General features: G+C 37.8%; 1 protein-coding gene across 10 annotated transcripts in view; it reads left to right on the top strand.

Annotated features, from left to right (window-relative positions):
• The first annotated feature begins 3,019 nt into the window (after positions 1-3,019).
• The window catches only part of LOC139971031 (DNA repair protein RAD51 homolog 2-like), a 278,473-nt gene continuing 259,717 nt past the window's right edge, over positions 3,020-21,775 (top strand). For 9 of the 10 annotated variants that reach the window (XR_011794284.1, XR_011794289.1, XR_011794288.1 and 6 more), the window contains exons 1-7: positions 3,020-3,240; positions 5,211-5,369; positions 6,673-6,786; positions 7,982-8,083; positions 9,780-9,916; positions 11,030-11,149; positions 14,863-15,046. Coding sequence is in view for 3 of the 10 variants with exons in the window: in XM_071977185.1 (XP_071833286.1) it covers positions 5,286-5,369; positions 6,673-6,786; positions 7,982-8,083; positions 9,780-9,916; positions 11,030-11,149; positions 14,863-15,046 (741 nt within the window). In the remaining 7 variants the exon portion in view is untranslated. The remainder of the gene's footprint in view (positions 3,241-5,210; positions 5,370-6,672; positions 6,787-7,981; positions 8,084-9,779; positions 9,917-11,029; positions 11,150-14,862; positions 15,047-21,775) is intronic. The other variant, XR_011794290.1, reaches the window with a different exon arrangement.

Here is a 21,775-nt window from a genome sequence, read left to right as displayed (position 1 = left end):
AGAGAAAAGGAGAAAAGGATGGAGTAGAAATACGGCAAGAAAACGGGAAGAGAAAGAGGAACAGTGACAAAATTATTCGAATTTGTAAAGCAAACAGCAGATATCACATCCAACTTTTTCAGTAGTGGGGACATGATATACCGTGTCCCCACCAATTTGTCTTGACCAATAGCTGCATTTCAAGTTCCCCTGTATTGAACTTTGGCGCAGTTTGATCCAGCATTGTGCAAATGAAATGCAGCAGTTCTCATTTTATTGTATTTTATCCACAGTTGTTAAATATAGGACGGAAATCGCATTTGCGGCAGTCTATAATTGTTTTCTGGGAGAGGACGCCAGACCCATCGTATACAAAAGTCTACTTGGATTATTTTTCCCCTGATTTTTTTTCTGCAGACGCCCATGCATGTATTTCCCCAAACTAAATTTCTAAGCCATGAGATCTAAAACTTAAGGAGGTTTAGGAGCATCATTAGGTCTGGGAAGTGTTATTTCCGGCGATCTGGGAGGTATATTTGCCCCAAAAAATCGTACGCTACGCGCGAACCCATGGTCGCGCTCCGCTTAGATAGTGTCATAGAACAGACACGCGTCCCCACCATTATCCAAGACTGATCTGCGCCCATGCTCAAAACTGTCGATGTGTGTAGTGTTCGGATTCGGAAATATCTGGTATATTTTTATTTCCTTCAACGAAATTTTTTAGTAGCCGTCTGAATTTTCGAAAATTCCCTAACCAACATTCTTCATCATACTTCATCATACTCGTGCAATTTTGACCCGTCTGTTAGGGTTTGAAGGAAGTTTTTCTATATCGGTTGTCCATAGATGATATTTTGTGCAACATTATGGGTATGTTTTGAAGTGAATTTATTCACGAGAATTGTGAATTTTCAAATTCTGAACAGTGGGGCTGACGGATATTGTGGGCCGCGATGAAGAATCACCTACAAAAGCAATGATCCACAGGATATGTGATGAAGTCGAACATGATGTGTGACTGGTGACAATCTTCAAAAAGGTTATAGATGAGAAAAAAAGTATTTGGAAAAAACTTGGTTCTCAGGCAAAAGTGTACATATGGTTGGTCAGTTTCAAGCCCGAGAAGTGCCATTTCCGGTGATCTGGGGGTACCAAAACCAGAAATTTGCTTGTACGCTGCGCGCCAACCTATGGTGGCGCTCCGCTTAGATAGTAATACGCGTCCCCCGGGTTAGAAAATCCTGCATACGCCCCTTGTTAAATGCAGCTTTTCAAGGCCTGGGCAGTGCCATTTACTGCAATTTGGGAGGCAATATTTGCCAAAAATTCTTGTGCACTTCGCGCGGCCAACTTATGGTGGCGCTCCACTTAGATAGTGAGCCAGCAGTTATGACTTTTTATTTCATCAATGGCCTGCAACCCCCCCACTTCTGACAAGAAATCTCCGCCACTGGTTATAATGATGTGGCAACACATATTTATGATCGATATAGGGGAGCCCATACCACCCCCTTAAAGTTAAATTAGTTGGAAGTAGTCGGAAACGGTTTTAGATTAGCTATTTTGTAAACCTTAAAGTCAATGTAAAGACTGTGCCGATTTGTTCAGTAGGTTTATCGGACTCGATTTTGTTACGAACATCAAGTGACAGAGCGCCATCTAATAGTTAATTGATATGCAACAGTTGTAAAAAAAAAGATCACGTGACCAAGGTCTTAACTTTTCGATTCGTGTTTGTTTAATAATATAAGTATTTAAATGCTTTGATATGTGTCAGAATTATTTCATTACAGTCTAACTAATCTTTTAAATAATGTATCTCTTGTAAACTTGAAAGCAATATAACTCTGTTGTGGGGAATAACGCACTGCACTACAATACACACTGTACGAATATTGTGCTTTTTGTGGCGTGATAATGATATCGTTTGAATGTTCCTTGCAGAAAAGAAGTGAACGCTCAGAACGTAATTTAGAAGCAGGGATAAATCAATTTGACAACTTTTCTCAGTTATATATTACACTATTATGTAGGCCTATTGAGTTCCGTTACCATAATGGTATGGAGAGTGGGTGACCAACGGAAGATGGAGTAGTAGGCTAGGCAACGAGTTGCCGACACAGGTGAATGTGCAGTGGTGTTTGATTATTTATGTAAAAGAGTAATAACGAATTTGTGCAATAAAAAAGAATGAAAAGAATAAAAAAGATAAGGAGATTCATTGTAACTTCCATTTACAGTATTTTCGTCAGTTCTTTTATCATTACCTTCTCGGATATATGTTATACAGCCATTCCGCTCCCTATCCACACAAAAAACACTTTCAAGCACAAACTCTTCTTTGGATATGATATCGCTTCTCGGCCTTTTGTTTAAGATCATGTGTAGTATCTGTTCCCTTTCGATGATCACACAGTCACAGTCCCGATGCAAGGGGACTGGGGTTGAGAGCGGATCAGTCACGGTTCGGTAGTTTGGTTTTCGTGCCCAGGTTCTTTCCTTGGTGACTTTTCTTAAAAAGTATTAGATTAGCGTTCTGTGATGTCAAAATAATACATTGTTGTAGAACATGTAGTTATTAAAGTTCCCCATCTCGTTTTCCACATTTTCTTGGTCACAATTTAAATTTAACTGTATAAAATATAATCACACCTAGTATACCACTCGTAATCCAGTATTCTCCGCGTCGTTTGAAGTTGCTCTTAACCTGATTAATATGAAACAGATTGTCCGAGGGACGAAGTGTTACTGCTAGGATCTAAAATGGAATAAATGTACAAAAGAAATGGGACGAGGCTTTGATTTAATCAATTGAAATCTTAATTTGAGTAATACTTGTAAAATTAGGTAAAATTTCTTTCCAAAAGTCAGAAAATTGCTTATACCAATTTTGTTACACCTATAAATTAGCCCTATACTCAATGTGACAGCGAAGGTGCGTCAAATTGTTGTTGTGGTGGCAGCAGAGCAGAATACTTCCCCGGGAATTTTGATTACATACGACGAGGAATGATAGTGCCCAGGGCAGCACAGTTAGTTATATTGCAATTGAGTTGAAAGGCATGGGAAGTTGATTGGGTCATACATAAACAACACAATATACCGTCAGTGCAGAAGGAAACCGAACATAACCCTTGCAATGTGGTCCACCCACCCATCCGTCCTATTTCGGCGTGCAATGTAAACCGCTTCGGAGAAAAAAAACGCCTTTACTTAGCCATCTGTCACTGTCAGAAGAAGTAACGTACATGTTGCAAGGTAGCAGAATGTCAACATTCGACGTTATGAACATGGGGTTGGGACTAAGTTGCATTACAAAGTGACACAGGCTAGGGCATCTAGGCACTAACCCTGTATAACACTAATAAGAGTTCGGCTTGTGATAGCAGACGGGCGACGTTGACTTCTTGAGACTGTAAATCAACATAACTTAAGCTAAGTCTATGCCTAGGATACCCAATATTAAATTAGGCTAGGCTAGATATATGTGTATGAACTATGATGGAAATATGGTAAATTTTCAATAATACTAGTAAGGTATTAACTTAATGTTGGAAAAGTGAGTAAATATTTCCCAAACTTCAGGCATGTGTCGAAGTTAACTGTTTAATTCAGCTAAATGGGTGGAACAATCCACGAAGTGTCTCAAAATACAAAACTGATGTTAACTTGTTTCACGGTGGCAATTTTGTGGCCATCATAAAGACTAAATTGTAGACTGGAATTGCAATTGAAGAAGTGTTAATAATTGACTTGCAAACACAGCAACTATACAGTCCTTGTCTATCAGTGCGACTGAATATGTTTAACCCCGGTCAAAGGAAGGCCCAGGTCAATATTAAAGGTCCCTTAGGAAGTTATAAAGTTTAATTACTCAAAGTCCAGTCACATTTGGCACACTACGCAAGTTTAGGGAACACCATATGTGCACCATGATTGGTTGAGAGGACTAGCCTATGTAAGGTTCAGGCTAATGGAGTAATGTATATAACTTGTTAATGATATTGTTTGTTAGGGAACTTAGTGTTAGGTCCAGACCAATCTAAAAATTTAAGCCTCCTCACTTAGTCTTGTTACAGACTAGGCTTAGTGAAGGCCTAAGTTTGTCACTTGTACCCAGAGTCATCAGACTGTACAGCCCAGGTCTACAACCTGCTTTGCTGAGGATGAGTCTTCCAACAACGTGATTAGTTTTGACTGAATTGTTACTGCATTGTCACACAAGAGATCAGAAGCTATAGAACAGAAATGCCCCAGTTTGTCAAATTCCATGAGTCTATTGAAGGTATTATTTGCAGATCATTGCAAATCATAAAAACTTGTTATCTTTCCCCCATTTGACCTTAATGTTAAGAATATACAAAGTTTGGTGAAGTTCATAAACGATTTTCTAAGGAATGTAATATAAAGTTACTCTGTATGAGAACCAGGTTAAATGGTAACACAACACATAGTCTAGATTTATTTTTTATTTTTTTAAGAATGCTTACCTCTTAATTAATCGGTACATATTTTTCTTTCCTCACCAGACTCATTGTTGTCTTTCAAAGTAAACTCAATTTTTTTTTAAAATTTATGGTAAATAAAAAATAGGTGGTTATTGATGAACAGTCATAAAGGTAAGATGTGAAACTGCATGTATGCTCATAGTCAAGTGTACCAGCATGACCTCTTCTGTGATTAATTGCAACTGGACAGACATTGACTTTCAGGTTTACACTGAATGATACGTAAACAAGTATACTCTACATTTATCCTATTCAGGAAATGGTGAAAGTCACGTTAGAATACGACTCAAGTCATAAAATTAATTTTAACATACGTTGTAGACGGAAGTTGATAAAAGCAATGCTATCAGTCTTGGTTGCATTTCTATAATACTTTTTATCTGTTGAGAAAACATCTGGGGCTCATTGATTTAAGTGACTGAACTACTTAGTCTAAGACACTGACAGCATATAATCCGTATCACCACACAGACATTTTAATTCCAATCTAAGTCGACACTCCTCAATTGATGTCTTAGACTCATTTGGATGGTTAGAATCTAAAAGAAATTACAGTGTAGAAATTTTGGCAAGTTTAAGTGTATTAAAGTTTCCGGCTTAATACCGATTAACTTTAAATTCAGAAGAGAAGTTCTTTTCACATAAATTATTTGCAATCATTTTGCAACCTTCACACAGTCTTTTGTTTTGTTTTGTTTTTGTCTTTACTTTTATCCAAAGGGAAAACAACTCCTTTATTTCGGCAGGGTTAAGCTTTCTGCTAAAACTATAATCTGGTCTGTATGAGAGCAAGGCATGGCTTCAAAGACGCTGCAGAGAATTGGAGTTTCGCCAGAACTAGCCATGAGACTAAAGAGGCATGGTATCTGCACATGTAAGGTAAATAATGTTAAATAAAAAAAAGTATAAGAATTGATCTTCAGATATTACAAAAAAGTAACATACCATTATCTGGCCTTTTAAAGTTTGGTTCAAAGTTAACTATTGAAAGCCCTTGATTCACACCAAGATGAGAGGAAATAGCTGTTATATATCCATGAGTATGTATCGCCCCAGTCAGACATGCTTAGAAAGTAATTGAACATGCAGAGTAAGTTTAAGTAGTAATAACCTTCTAATACTGCCAAGGGCTCTAACAAACAACGTGGCCATCCATGAGTATGTATCGCCCTAGTCAGACATGCTTAGAAAGTAATTGAACATGCAGAGTAAGTTTAAGTAGTAATAACCTTCTAATACTGCCAAGGGCTCTAACAAACAACGTGGCCATCCATGAGTATGTATCGCCCCAGTCAGACATGCTTAGAAAGTAATTGAACATGCAGAGTAAGTTTAAGTAGTAATAACCTTCTAATACTGCCAAGGGCTCTAACAAACAACGTGGCCATCCATGAGTATGTATCGCCCCAGTCAGACATGCTTAAAAGGTATCTGAACATGCAGAGTAAGTTTAAGTAGTAATAACCTTCTAATTCTGCCAAGGGTTCTAACAAACAACGAGGCTTTTGTTAAAAATGGCCAGGATCAGTTCTGACACCAAGCCATCAAGTGTCACTAGTTAAAAAGGGAAGAATAAGATAGTACTTAAACTTACTCTACAGTTACCTCCTAAGCATGTCTGACTGGGCGATATATACTCATGGATAGCCATGTTGTTTGTTAGAAACCTTGGCAGAATTAGTGAAGGATTTCAAAATAATCATAGCAAATGGGTCAAGGCACAGTCTAGTTTTGCATGTGATATTCTATTCTAATTTTTTGGCTTGTCCTTGGCCTAACGATAAGTTCCCTAACAAATAATATCATTCATAGGTTATACATTAATAACAACATTAGTTTGAGCCCCATTAAACTAAGGCTAGTCCCCTTGACCAATTGTGGTGGCATACAGTAACCTCATGTGTCTCATCTGTGCCAGGTCAGCTAATGACATCTGCTTTGACCGAGAAGCAGTCCTACAGTATAGCATGAGTATTTATCAAATACCCTTAGCTGGTAGAAAGTATGAGTGGATGTGCAGGCAAGTTAACTTGGATTGCATACTTTCGGTCATGATATTCAACTCTTCTTTTTCTTCAGCAGGCGATACAGCTAACCGATGGTGACATTCATCAAAGTTTGAGAAGTGTCATTAACGGTTTCTCTTTCTTCGTCTCTTTACGTATTGTAATCTCTACTTTAGGACTTTCTCTCCAAGAATGAATTGGAGTTGATGAAGGTGACTGGCCTCTCTCGAGTTAAACTCAGGGAGCTGATAGAAGATGTCAGTAGAGCAGTCATACCGCAGCATAATACAGTGAGTTCGAAGATGGATTTGTTTCTGTATTTGCAGAATTCTGTCACATATCGACCCTTCTGACATCTTTGAGGAATTACCCGATAATTTCCATTCCAATTCCTACGTAGGAATGTTCTGGTTGGCCACTTGTCTTAAGTAGTCCTTGTTACTTTGACTTCCACAAGACCAATAAGTTAGACTTGTTTTTGGCAAGGTAATTTTTAGAACAGTTGCACTCACGTTGCTGTGTCGACAGTCCCGTATGTTGTAAACCTGTCTTTTGCAATGGCCTTTTGTTAGCGTGCCAAGTAGGAAATGGCCAGAATCATAAAATAGAATCAGTTTAAAAAGTAAGGCATTGATCTGTAATGTTAAATGGTCAGTGATATTATTAAAATTTAAAAAAAAACAAAGAGAAATACTGCTGACTTTTATTTGCCAAGTACAGATGTCCTACACCTTTGAGATTTGTAGCGAGACTAAGTTATTTTCAACAGGTGTTGAAAAAGAACCATCTTACTTCCAGCTTTATCAGAATACTAGATTTGATCACAAGATAACAAGAACCAATCAGTTTGCAGTAAAGTTACTCTTTTTAGACATTCATTACGACAAAGTTAATATTGCCTATCTGCATATTGCAAAATGGTAAAGTCAATATGGCAATCATCCGGTCCATATCTGATACAACATCTGGTCAGAATTTACAGCAACCTACTGGCATTTAATGTTGCTCAGAATAATAATCACATCATCTAGTTATAGTTTGTTGACTTCTGTGTAATCATGTCCATGACAAAATGTCTAGTGTTATAATAAGCAGAATGGGTTTGATTTTTGCAATGAGGTATGTGGTTCAGAAAATGCATTTGAATGGAACAAGTTTAAAAAAAAAGTAGCCTGTGGGTTTGTGATTTTCTGTTAAACTCCCTCAATTTGTCTGTTTTTTTACATAACATATTGCCATGTGATATCGTCTTAATTATTTCGCATCTATTCCTATTTTTTGACGACATTATTTTCCCTATGGGTTCAGCTGTCTTAAGCACCATATACTGTAATAACTCGCTTCTCATTCAACTAAAACTCCATTATTCACCTTTCAACAATCCATGTCACCAACAGATGTGTGAATGAAGATATGTTTTTTCCTATCCCGCAGAGTATTTTGTTGAAAGTGATACCATTTTTGTTTTCCCTCCTCAATTTACAGGTACTTAATATCTACAAGCAGAATACAGGACTTTTCTCAACTTCTCTCCCACCACTGGATAGCATACTACATGGAGGTCTTTCTCATGGGACGATAACTGAGGTATGATAGTAAAAATAGCTTTTCACATATATGTTGTGTCAATTCTCTCCACACAAGTAATACCTGCTTGAGTACAACGTGATGAGTGCTTGTATTTGCAAATACAAGGACAGTTTCTGGCGGTATGAGCAAGAGTACAAGAGCTCTCAGAGGCCAGTATGCCAGGAGTACTTAATTTTGCACTATTTTCTAAAGCAGAATTTCCAACATGCTTCGTGTATCAAAAAGTGAGTTTGAGTACAAATTGATTGAGAGAAAGTTCCAAAATGTACTCACAGTAATTCACTTATGATCCAAATGGAAGTCAGATATATGATTAATAAAGCAGGCACTTCCAACTCCATCTCATGAATAGGTTTGTTTCAGTTTCACTGATGAGTTCACAATTTAGAAGAAATTGCTTGAAATGGTAGAATTAAGTCGATGGTAGGTCAAGTTGCAAAGTGTGCACCACCTCCACATGATGGACTTCATTGCTGGGAAAGTTAACACATTTGATTCGCTTGACCGCAGATAGAACTGGTGTGTCATATTGTGTCTGGTGTCTCAAAACAGATGTTGGATTTCAGAAAGTGAGTTGTGTGAATGAATAATCTAAATAGTTGAGTCCCTGGTTAGGCTCCTTACCTTTCCTCTGGACTCAAGTCATGCTTGGATGGGGCTCCGACTGTGATGGGTGTATTTAACTGGACAGCTGGATAAGGTCTGGCAGTGTTAAAGGCATTGAAGACTCGCCCCAAACTGCGTGCGGCCATCTGAAAAAGTTAACTTTCCGTTGCTTACAAGTGACGTGTTTTTCGTATCGCAACAAAATGTAGACAGTAATGAAATGTGATACCTTGTTATCTTTAGCTGGACCTGAGATGTCTATCGCTGTTTTGTTTGTACACTGTGCTGTGGGTATTGACCGCAGCTGTATGTACTGACTGTACACTAGTGTCATATTACCGACGGTAGCAAGCTGTGTGTGTATTTTCTGGGATCGATGGTTGTGTCTAAACACTTCTGTTACAATCTCATTTGAAACTAGGTCAGATTACCGGCATTAGACGTTTCTTTTTGCGCGAGTCTTCACACCCTTTAAGGCAGTCTGAATGCTTATCCTGGGTCTGGCAGTTCCTGATTTTAATATGGGAAGTATATGGGGTTTGGGCTACTGTGATCCTGCCTGGTATTGCTGATGCGTTCACATGGTTGGCAAAATGGCACTCATGTTTTCTACACTCTTGATGATAACCGATTCAGTAGGCAAAAAGACTGCAGGGTTATATTTATACGGAATCCTTTAAAAAATTGTTAAAAATACGGATAAATATTGTTGTTGAGCAGCCAATGTAAGCAAACATGAAATGCAAATAGAAAACATTGAATTATAAAGATAAATGAATTTAATACTTGGAAAACTATTAAAAATATGATATAAAAAAAAAAAAAAAATTGGAAAATTCTGTTGATGTCATCTGGAATAAGACATTGATAGTACCAAAAGTGATAATAAATGGAGTTAACATTGTATTAAGCTAGGAGACACTGTGATGTCAGGCTGTGCCCTGTTCCCCCTTCCCCCCCCCCCTCCCCCTTGCCTTCTTTCTCTATTATTGTACAATCCATTGCTTCTGAAAGTCCCAGCCTTTAGGTAAGATCTCTCAGTCATACTAAAGAGAATTTCAAATCAATGTTCTTTTTATATTTCCAGATTGCTGGTCCCCCAGGTTGCGGGAAGACCCAGTTCTGTATGATGTTCAGCGTTTTGGCAACCTTGCCTCGTCCTCTTGGCACAGCCAATGGCAGCGTGGCTTACATTGACACAGAATCTGCTTTTTCCGCACAGAGGTCAGTCTTTATAGTTTCATCAAGAATGGATTTTTGCATTTGGTTAAAAAGATTGCAGTAGTTGTTATTAATGTATTCAGTATTGTTTGGAATAAGATTCTGCACTGACTAGGACCCCACACTGGTCACTTCCAAGCAACTGCTCCCTAACAGATTGCAAGTTAGAAGCTATTTTTTGAAGATTACACGTTTAAAAAGTCTTCAATTTGTTTCCTTTTGTAGCTGAAATGTTTTGCGTAAGCTTATGTTACATCTCATGGAACGTGAAAAGAACTGTTACAAAAATAATGATCAGGTATGATCAAAGAAATTGGACCAGATTATTAAACACAAGTTATAACAATTGTGAACAAAACCTCGGATGGGATAAGAATGACAATTAAAATTACATTAACACCATATATAAATTATTATTAGTGCAATCTGTGCTTCCAAATCAAGTGAATCAATGCATGAAAATTAGTGTTTGGTATCTCATCAACAGAATGCACTAGTAAGACAGGAACCTGTCCTATGAATCTGATTTGACAATTGTCTTTTGTTTGGTTTTTTTCTTTGAGTTTCTTGCTAATACATTTTCTGTTGTAAATTGGGCAGATCTCCCAGACTTAGGTGCCAGATTTTAACAAGTGGTAAAACCTGCAAATACTGAGTTTAATGCTCAATCGGAGAAAAATCAAAGTTTTCAGACTTGCTCTTCGGATGTTTTTGTTTTCCCTTCGAATTCAAAACGACGCCTGATGCCAAGTCATGATGGTGATATCCATAGTAACGGCTCAACATTTACAAAGCTTTGGTGTAGTCATCGTTTTATGACTGGTGGGCTGAAGGTTTTTCATGGCTGCATTAATATACATTAATTCTATTCATGTAAATTAAGCAGACGCGGTTTTTCTCTGTCGTCTTGGAAGAAATTACGGCATCTTTATATGACTGGGAATTTGAAACGACTGCCTGTTTGAAAAAAATGCATCAGTTAGTTTTGGGCCATTTTTGTCTTGAAGAAAAAAATACCCTTCATCAGATGAGAAAGTTGCACCTGTGAAGATTATCTGTGAAACCTAAAAATATATATATTTTTTTTCATATGTATTTCTTTTGGTTCTGCTTCAGGCTCGTGGAAATTGCTAGATCACGTTTCCCGGACCACTTCAATCAAGATGACAATTTAAGAGACCTTTGTAACAGGGTCCACATTTACCAGGAGTCGACTTGTCGGGAACTTCAGGAGAGGTAGGTGTGAGGGGTGGTCGGTGAGGTGAGGGTTAGGTGGCTCTAGTTTTAACCACCCTAACTACCGGACATGCAGTGAATAGTCTGTACTCGTCATCATAGTCTGGACAACTTGCCTAATGTACTTGTACAAACCCTAAATGGTTTTGTACATGTAGTCTCACTACAGGGCAGATCTATAGTATGTGTGGATGTCAGTGTAAGATTAGTAAAGGTACTGGCATTGGTGCTGAGACTCTTGTAATTGGTACTCGTACCCCAGGTGTGAGTGTAAGATTAGTAAAGGTACTGGCATTGGTGCTGAGACCCTTGTAATTGGTGGTCATACCCAGGTGTGAGTGTAAGACTAGTAAAGGTACTGGCATTGGTGCTGGGACTTTCGTTATTGTTACTCATACCCCAGTGTGAGCGTAAGATTAGTAAAAGTACTGGAATTGGTGCTGAGACCCTCGTAATTGGTGGTCATACCCAGGTGTGAGTGTAAGATTAGTAAAGGTACTGGCATTGGTGCTGAGACTCTCGCAATTGGTACTCGTACCCAGGTGTGAGTGTAAGATTAGAAAAGGTACTGGCATTGGTGCTGAGACTCTCGCAATTGGTACTCGTACCCAGGTGTGAGTGTCGTCGTATGAAATTTCTAGGCCTGCAAAGGATCGTCGGTCAAGGATCGTCGGTCAAAGGATCTTCGGTCAAAGGATCATCAGTCAAAGTATTGTCGGTCAAAGGATTGTCGGTCAAAGGATCGTCAGTGAAAGAATCATCGGTCAAAGGATCGTCGGTCAAGGATCGTCGGTCAAAGGATCTTTGGTCAAAGGATCATCAGTCAAAGTATTGTCGGTCAAAGGATTGTCGGTCAAAGGATCGTCAGTGAAAGAATCATCGGTCAAAGGATCATCGGTCAAAGGATCGTCAGTCAAAGGATCGTCGGTCAAAGTATTGTAGGTCAAAGAATCGTCAGTCAAAGAGTCAGCCTGATTTCCGTATCTTACATAGGTCCATGTAGTATTACTGCTTTACTATCAGCAAATGTGATTCGGCTGCTGTCAAAGGCACAGTACTAATGTGGGTTGTAATTCAGAAGAAAAAAATGACCCAGTGAGAACTTGATTTTAGCCAGTAGATTTTTTTGAGAAAGTAGGCTATAATTATGAAATTTCTAGGCTTGCATTTCAGTAATTGTTGAGCAGACCACCACCAGCTTCTACCAAATTGAATGCAAAGATGTGTATCAATTACAAAGACGGAGGTAACAGATATGGCATCGAGGAGAACCTATCAGTATCTGCTTGAATGACATACTATGCTGCAGTTTGTATTTAGAGTCTTGCTGCCTTGTAACTGTAAAAAGTCACTTCCCTATATCATTACTGGAGAATTAGATGAAATGATGATGAAAATGATGATATCTCTTACATTAATAAAATTCATGAGGCATAGAATGGGGATGTCTAACAAATTCCATAATCTGTAAAGCTGAGTTTCTTTAGCTTGTTTCAATCTTATAATGCTGGCGGGGGGCAGGGGGGTTATGGGGGGGGGTGGTGGCAGCAGCCTCACTGTAGCTAGACTGCATAAGGCTGACTGTAGAGCTGCAGTTTGTGTTGCTGATTGTAACTTTGGAACCATTCTGACCAATTAGCCAGGTACTAAAGTTGTAGGCTACATAGTGCCAATTATAAAGACAGAGGTAACAGATATCTAATCAAGGAGAACCTATCAGTAGCTGCTTGAATGACATACTATATAGAATCTTGCTGCCTCGTGAATGTAAAAAAAGTCGGCATCCTCGCAGCATTCGTCCCACCGGGAATTTGTTGATACTGCTTTCTGAGATTAATTACGGCAAAATCTCACGCATAGTGGTGGTGCTCATTAAGATCAATGACAAACTTTGAGAGGACGGCTGTGATTGTACAGGATTTCGGGGCCTCGGAAATTATTATCTAATCAAGCTCAGCGCATTCATTTTCACACATTTCCTCTCCCCCCCCCAAACCTTTCTTCTGAGGCTGAAAATTGATCAGTAATAGGAAGAGAGGTTAAAGACCTTGTGCAAAAAAAAGGCATTAATATTGATGAAGATATTTCTTTTTTCTTTGGGGGGGGGAGGTATTACATCATAAATTTTATTCTACTGATCTCAGCAGGTATTTGATGCAATGAGGCAATCTGTTTTGTTTTAGCATTGCAAATCTGTTGGTGTAGGTTATAATGTACATGTCTCTATACAATTATTCAAATTCAAAGCAGCAGCCTTCAGTAATGGCAATACTAGTCCTTAAAACGTGGAATCATATTCAAGTACATTGATGTTATAATATTAGAAATGTGAAAGCTTCAGGTGGCCTAGTAGTGAGATTCAATTCAGTTCTTTAGTTCAGTAAAAACTATTTAATTTGTGCCAAAATTTCATTATAGGATTATATTAATCTATGCACGGAAGATCTTCTTGAAGTGGCATTATGCTTTGCAACTGAAGACGTTTCCGTGCAATTCTCAGTGCAATGTGACGCTCATCAGATGAACTCTGCTGTTGAAATAATAGAATATTATGTTTGCATATGAAGTCTTTGTTGTTTTTGGCTACCATCATAGTAATTGTCATAAACAGTTGCAACTGTGTAGGCTTTAAATTTAAGTACGAATACATTACCATAATTTGTGTAATGGATTTGTGTAAAGTCAGATCATAAGGGTGCACGTCGTAACAGGTGGCAAACTAAGGTAGTTGTCACTCTAAAACGAACAAATATAAAGAACATGCAAATTCCAGTGCTTGACGTATTGGTCATATCATCAGGAGGTCCTACACTAAGTTTGGGATTGGTTGTGTGAGGCAAAGTCTCCCCCCTACTGGCAAGCACACACAATACAGAAATGTATAACCTTAGTTTGTTGCATTACCGTTACAACAAGAAATTGGTGGCAAAGGGGAAATATCAACACTGTGCTCAGGCATAGAATAGTTTGGTTACCATTGTTATCCAGGCCGAGTCTACTCAGTAGTTTCAATTTAAGGACCCAAGTACGACTGAAGGAATCTCTTGCTGCCATTAATTTGTGGTAGGCACCATGTCAAATGAGAAGCTGCAGCAGCTGCTAGGCCCGTTGCAGCAAGGCTGAATTGAAATAAGACAATAGAGGGTTATCTCAGCAGACCTATTGTGTGAAATGCAAAGCAAAAAAAAGATCCTATTCCACAAAACCTGGCTGCACGGATGCGGCAGCCCTGAGTGTACGACCCTTATCGCATTGACCAAATCAAGGCTAATTCGTAGAAAGTATTATTGCTCCTAGTATTTTGGGCAAAAGAAGTTCTTTAATAGCAGTCCAGACCCTTACCCTGGTCATTTTGTAATGAATATGTTTTGGAGAGTTAAAATATGTAATATCTCAATGTCTGCTTTGATATCTCTTACAAGTAAGGCACTGAATCTGAAGGGATTTCCATTCCTTACTCCCCACTACAGTAGAGCTAAACACTGAAATTCTCATGTTTACTTTTACAATTCTAGAATCGATTTAACAGTGCTTGTTAAGGGGGGAGGGTTGATATTTAATTACTTAAACCCAAACAAACCCTGTATAAGGTATAAATTGTGTTCAGTTAGACAAGAAAGTGGTTTATTAAAGTTTAGACAATTACAAAGTCCCCTGCTGCCTATCAAGAGGTTAGTGAAGTATTTCTTTTGTGATTTTCATGGTTTGAACAGACTTGATGTTATTGAGGAGGACATCATCAGACACGGGGTGAAGCTGATTATAATTGACTCAATAGCCTCTCTGGTGCGTAAAGAGTTTGACAGTCATCTCCATGGCAACATGATTGCTCGGACCAATCTGCTGGCCAAGCAAGCAGCTACCTTGAAGTATATTGCTGAATCCTTCTGCATACCGGTAAGTGAATAAAACTCCCTTTCTTCTTTATCCTCTCAGCCCTGTGTCGACCTCCAGGCAGTGCTGTAACAAGTTTTTTGTACTGGAATGACCAGAATCCTCTCCTTTGCCCTACCATGAGAAATCCCCTTGCCCTCCAAGAAAGCAATTCCATGCCCTCCCAGAAATGAATTAAAAAAAAAAACAATCTAAAGACAATTCTTTTTCATGTTGGTTAACTATAATGTGTATTAAAGTTAGAAAGATATTCCCTAATATATTCGTTGTTCAATTCTGATTGAAAATTCGTTTTGATCATACGTTGCATGTACATCAAAACAACATTGTAGATCTATCTTTGACTGTACAAACTTGAAAGAATCATATACTGTTGCTGGTGTATAGTCCTGATGTGACTACATGAAAACTTACAACATAATTTTACTATGAGAATGGCCCAATGTTTATTGTTTAAGATTTACATTCTTCATGTCACTACATCTTGTAATTAAAAATGTATTTTGATAAATAAAATTCAGCAGGCATAATTTCTCATATGTTTTTGTCCATTTTTAATTCTTCTTTTGGTATTTGGCACTACTTAAATGACATCATATGTAGTGCTGTGGTCATGGTTGTCATCAGTGTTTAAGATGTGCACCTTCTTACTGTATTATTTAAATGAAATTTGTGATTTAAATAGAACACTAAAATACTAAACGTTATATCATTCTGTAAACTACTCTTTCTTTAAATTAGAATGATGCTCCGTTAAGTCTTTTGAAAGAAGATGTTTTCAGCACTTTCTTTTTATACCAGCTCTCTGTAAAATAATAGAAATAGGTTGTATTTTGTTATTTGGTGGAGGGTGGGGGGATGGGGTTGTGGGGAGGGATCGAGGGAGGGAGGGAGGAGGGAAGTCAATTCAGTAGTGACATTTCTTTCAGTTAAGGTCATCTCATTTGGTAAAGAAAGTATGACGGCCTTTCCCTTTGGACACAGTTCTAGTATTCTTAACCTTGCAGTTGAGCTTTTCCGATACCTGTCTTCACTAGTATTATTGATTCTATCTTATCTCAGTTACCTAATTATCTCACTTTGAAAAGTAGTTATTGTTTCTTTAACTAAAGATTGATGGTTCGTTTATAGTCTTGAAGAAAAAAAAAGATGTTTTAACATATAAGTAATAAATATGATCACTCAATGTGAATAGTTCATATTTTTTATCCTTCTGGGAGAGGTGCGGTTAGGTAATAATTATATTCGTTATTGATATTTTTGTTTTCGTTCTTTAAGGTCATTCTCATTCAGGAAAGAAAGATGATAGCTTGTTTATTCCACAGCTCTAGCATTTGACAACCTCGCACTTCACAATCTAAGGTTAAGATTTCTTAGAAATCGTTAGATATTATGAGGACAGGCCTTTCACATGACTCCACTGTTTTTTATTTTGCAGGTAGACTTTGACAGAACTAAACTAAATATCCTTGTTTATGATTTAGTTTTCTAGTATTAATTTTGTGCTGATGTTTGTCTGTGTGCACTGAGCCTATTTATAGTTCTGCATTCAGAAAGTCTTCTTTCTCGAAAAACCCAGCGGTCAAATCCAGTCCAGTCTATCAAAAATATGAAGCAGGGACATGACAACTTCATCCAGTGATTTATTGTTCAGAGCTGAACATATCATATAGTCTAATAGATACTGAAAATGGATAAGATCAGGTTGTATATATGGCCTTGGAAGAGGGAACATCCCTCCCCCCCCCCCAGGCAGCCAACCTGCTGAGGTGACACTTTCTGCATGATGACATTTGATTTTATACTAAAGACAAGTACGCACTTACCCACCCCCACCCATTCCCCTCTCCTATCCACCCTCTGTCCTACCCCTCTCCCCTCTAATCCCCATCTCTCCCAAATCCTGAGCTGTTTAATACTTTTCACATCATCAATGACACACTGTAACGGTTGAACACAAAAAACTTTGTATGCAAATTTTAGTTGCTAAATCTTGCTTCTAAATTTGATGTTTTGAGGATCTAACCCCTCAAGTTAGACTTACTCCAGATTTTATGATTGTTTGACTTGAACGTCTCTGTGATGAGGAAGAATTCTCTGACAGTGTGATAGGAAATGTTGTTGCCATTTTTGTCAGATTATGGTAAATTTGTATATTATTGAGGCAATGCAATGAATATTAATGATGTCCCTAGCTGCACATCTTTCCGTCAAACTATTCATTTACGATACGGTTCATCTTAACGCAAATAAGTTCTCGAAGGGAGGCTTCCCAAAAATTCATGCCCACCGATGTGTAGATGTTGAACTGTTAAAGCATCTTGAATTTTGAGGATATCTGATTCAGCATTTTAATAAGCCTTTTTTTCCCCATCTTTTGATACTTAATCCAAAGAAGCCATGTTGTAGGTCTACTGCTTATAAAACTGAGTTGAGATATGTGTTTAAAGCCTTATGAACACACAGTGTCTATACACTGTACCAGCGTAAAACCACACGGCACACCGGTATGCATGGGTTATTAAAGACGTAACAAACACACACACACACCTAAACAACGTCCCGCTCTACGTAGAATATTCATAGCTCCCAGAGCTCACGGATCCAGATAAGAAACTTCAATTAAAGGTCATAGAGGTGTACGTTCTAACTCTACCCCTCGATTGATTATGCAACCTCTCCCCGGGGAGTTTTCTGCAGCAATATATATGTATATCTATATCTCTAAAGATACATATATATAGATATACAGAGGCACACACACACACAATCCTACAATCACCAGATCCATCATTACATAAATTTTGATAAAGTCGTCCTTATTGATTTGTTTTTCTCCTGTTTGCGTTGCCGTCTGCTCCATTAAAGATATATCTCTCATCGTCGTCGTGAATTACCTTTACCATCGAGTAGGTCCTCGGGGAACCCAAGCCGATGAAATTTTTGTTGCGGCATTTAAACGCTGGAAATGTTGACTTACCCACACACCTTGCAATCTTTCATTTTTGCCGGTGTTTATCCTGGCAAAGGATTGGCGTTTGTCTTTCACAATTTTGCACGGCAGCTGTCAGGAGGGAAAGTCAAGCCCCAACTAATGACTTGAACATTTGACAGGGATAAATTAAAATACAAATATCAATATATATATATATATGCATAAAAGAGAAAGAGAGAGAATAAAAGAAGAAAAATAAGAGATTATAGAAATAAAATGCAAGACTGGCTATAAAATAGCCACAAAAAGAAATATTACGATTGGAAAATATCGGTAATGTATACAAGCAGTCATTTACTCAGCAGTGACTTTCGATGAGATGCTGTGTTATAGATGTTAGCTGTTCATTCTTAAACAGCGCCCTCGATATTGAACACAAAATATATATATGTAGGTGTGTGGATGATAGGCCAAAGTGAAATGAAAGTTTTCTTTGTTGAGCAAATATTAGCTAGTTGATGGATAAAATATAATCAACAAAAACTGCATTTTCATTAGTCACTAATTCTGCTTAATTTTTATCATTTCATTTATATTTTGTTAAGTGTCCTATATCATATGATTTTAACCAAGAAGAATACATTTTGCATGTCTGGGGGAAGAGGGGGGAGGGGGGGGGCGTTTGCTATGCAGTTCGATAATAAAAGGCACGGCAATCTACGATGAAGTGATTTGTGTTTGTGCAATACGGATCCATTATTTTCTATGTCAGCTAATTTCTTCTCAGAAGCAATAAAGTTGTTCTAGTGGATTTAATACCCATTCATCAATTACACATTTTTTTTTTCTTTCCATTTTTAAATGTTATCACAGATGATTCTCTGTTATGACAAAACAAGAGAAGTTTCTCACTGACAGCTGTTATATGCATTTAGCCGTTGCAGCCGCAAGAGTTGTTTTCATTTCGGCACCCTGGAGGTGGGGCTCCCACGCCTGGAACGAAAAAGAAAGTAGGGCAGTCTTTAAACCGAGAGTTGGTAGCACCGTGTACGTCATTCCCAATCAATGCTATTGATATTTTAAAGTTAAACGGTTATCGCGCCTTAGTGAATTGCCAGGGGTTACGTTACGTTCCTGACCTGTAATCACGTTAGCACCCTTTTGATCGATACTTTCTTTTATAGTCCCCGGCCAAAGTTTCTCTACCCGGCAATGTCTGTTCACATGTTCCCGGATAAATATATCATATCAATAAAGATAAAAATGACAAAGTATAATGCGTGACTTTTCTGAAAGCAACTGCCAAATTTCAAGCGCAACGAACATTTGAAAATTACATCATAGATTATTTAATATCAATGACATCAGTTAAACTAAGGGGAAAAATATATCATGAACACAGTTATGGATATTTCGATTAAGTTTTCATTCCTTTTTTTTTTTAATCTGGCTAGAATTGTATGATTACCTTAATACAATCTCTTTTTGCCCTTGTGAGTAAATCATTGTTGGATAAAATAGTAAATAAATCAATAAATCAATAAATGAAAAGTTAATTTCAACAGCTGATACAGAAAAGAAAGATGGCTTGGAAACACCTTTACATGTTGTCTGTAATACTCCACGATTCTTTAAAGAGATAAAACGTTTCATTATTTCCCCATCTTTGCCGAGGAAGTTTACTTTGCCAAGAATTCTTTTCCATTTCTTGTTGTGTCAAACATTTATTTGGGTTTCAATCACAATCGTTTGAATTTCGGTTAATTTTTCAACCTAATCAGAGTGCGAAGAATTAAAATGGACGGCACACAGCATTAAAATTTTGGAAAATAATTGGTTATTCTTAATTCAGACAATCTTTCTATCGAAGAAACCGCTGAACTGAAGCAGGTTATTTTGTTAAGTGACGTCACAGTCCCCAGAAAACTCGGACTTCATGAATAATTTTGTCTCAATTTTTTGTCTTTCTTAACCTGTGCTTTGTGGTTTTCAGAATCTCGGGACCAATGCCAAATTTTAAAGGTCAAAGATGGCATTTTATTGGCATAGTATCATGTGTCAATTTTTTAATAAAATCAAATTTAAATTACTGACCATTTCGGATATGGAAGTGAAGGATAATATAAGAATCAAATAGCGTGGTTTTCTATCACAATATTTCCAGAGAGATTTGTTTTCATCTTTCATTCTAGTTTTGAGGAGGGTGGGATAATGCTGATTGCAGAATGGAGTCCTGCATGGTATTATTGGGCGAGTGCAGGGAAGTGGCACGTTAGTGGGGTTGGGTGATTGATGGGGTGGTCCAAGAGTGTATACTTCCCTCATGTTCGTATCATGTCAGGAACACTTTGTCATTTCCATTCAGGGTATTGCATCGTTATAAATCTATTCAAAGATGTAAGTACATGTATTCCATTGCAGAATGGAGTCCTGCATGGTATTAGTTGGCGAGTGCAGGGGAGGGGGCAGGTTAGGGGGGTTGGGTGAGTGATGGTGTGGTCTAAGAGTGTATATTTCCCTCCTGTTCTTATCATGTCAGGAACACTTTGACTTTGTCATGTCCATTCTGGGTATTGCTATTTATAGATGAAGCACATGTATTCCATTGCTGCAAATATGTTTTTTTTTCAAGTAATAGTAAACTTCTTCCTTAATGCTGTTCCTTAGTGAGATGTTACAGCAGATGTTCCAGTAATTTTTGGGGGTTGGAATCTGATTATACTATTTATTGCATAAATCTCAATACACTGAAATTTTGTCAAAATGAATCCATTTTGAATCCACAATTAGTTTGATAAATTAACCACATACTTATTTTATACATATGGTGAAAATGTTCCCTCTTTCAATGAAATGTGGGAGACATTGAGTTTAACTTATTTTGGAATCACATTTTAGTGCTTCATAGGTCAAAGGTCAATTGAACTTCATTCAGGCATGCATGACCAAGCACATTAATTCTATGAAGGAGCCAGTAAAAAAAATTTTTTTTTTTGGTTTTGGTTGAACAAATTTTACTAGTGGATTGATACAAACCTAATTAACAATAGCTTAGCATTTCCCAATTTTTCGTGATTTTAGCTTTAAAATCACATGTAAGTGCTTTCATGGTCAAAAAGGGAAATTTAATATCGTTAAGACATTAGCAATCCACACTCTTTAACCCATTTCATATGTTTTTCATGTGAATAGCATATTATATCTCCTCCTGTTTCAAAATGAAAGCATTTTATCTGATCAGTGGAAAGTAAACCTGAGCTCTGCTCTGCAGCGCTGCTCGGCGCTGCTGCATGAGTGGATGTTGATTGCTGCTGGATGCATCCTGATACGGTCTTGGTACGGTCTGCGAGATGATTACCACTGTAAATAATGTTATTACCACCTTGGAATTTTCTGGAGGCACCTCGGATGCTTCCTAGACAAGCTATCAAACCTAAGTACGTAGTACGGGGCATACGTAAATGTTAAGTATATATGCACACACATCTTTAGTAGTTGCCAACGATGTGCCAAAATGACTTTTGCCGGATGCGATTTACCGAAGAGACAGTTCTGTCCTGCAGGGGCGTACCACGGGAGCTTACAGAGCCAGTTATTAAAGTCAGCCTGTGTGGAGTTGATGCCAATTTTACAACAAATCTTGCAGCATGTTCATCAGAATAAGATTGTTATTAGTCAAACCAATATAGTACCCTCTTTTGTTTTCTAAACAAATTAAATCTTATATAAAAAAGTGAGTAATTTATCAATTGCAATTGATTTCCTTCTTTTTTTCCCATCCAGACATTTTTCCAACT

The sequence above is a fragment of the Apostichopus japonicus genome, chromosome 8 (assembly GCF_037975245.1).
Source record: "Apostichopus japonicus isolate 1M-3 chromosome 8, ASM3797524v1, whole genome shotgun sequence".
Classification (NCBI taxonomy): domain Eukaryota; kingdom Metazoa; phylum Echinodermata; class Holothuroidea; order Aspidochirotida; family Stichopodidae; genus Apostichopus; species Apostichopus japonicus.
The sequence above is the reverse complement of the archived record's forward strand: the minus strand, read 5'-3'. Positions and strand labels throughout refer to the sequence as shown.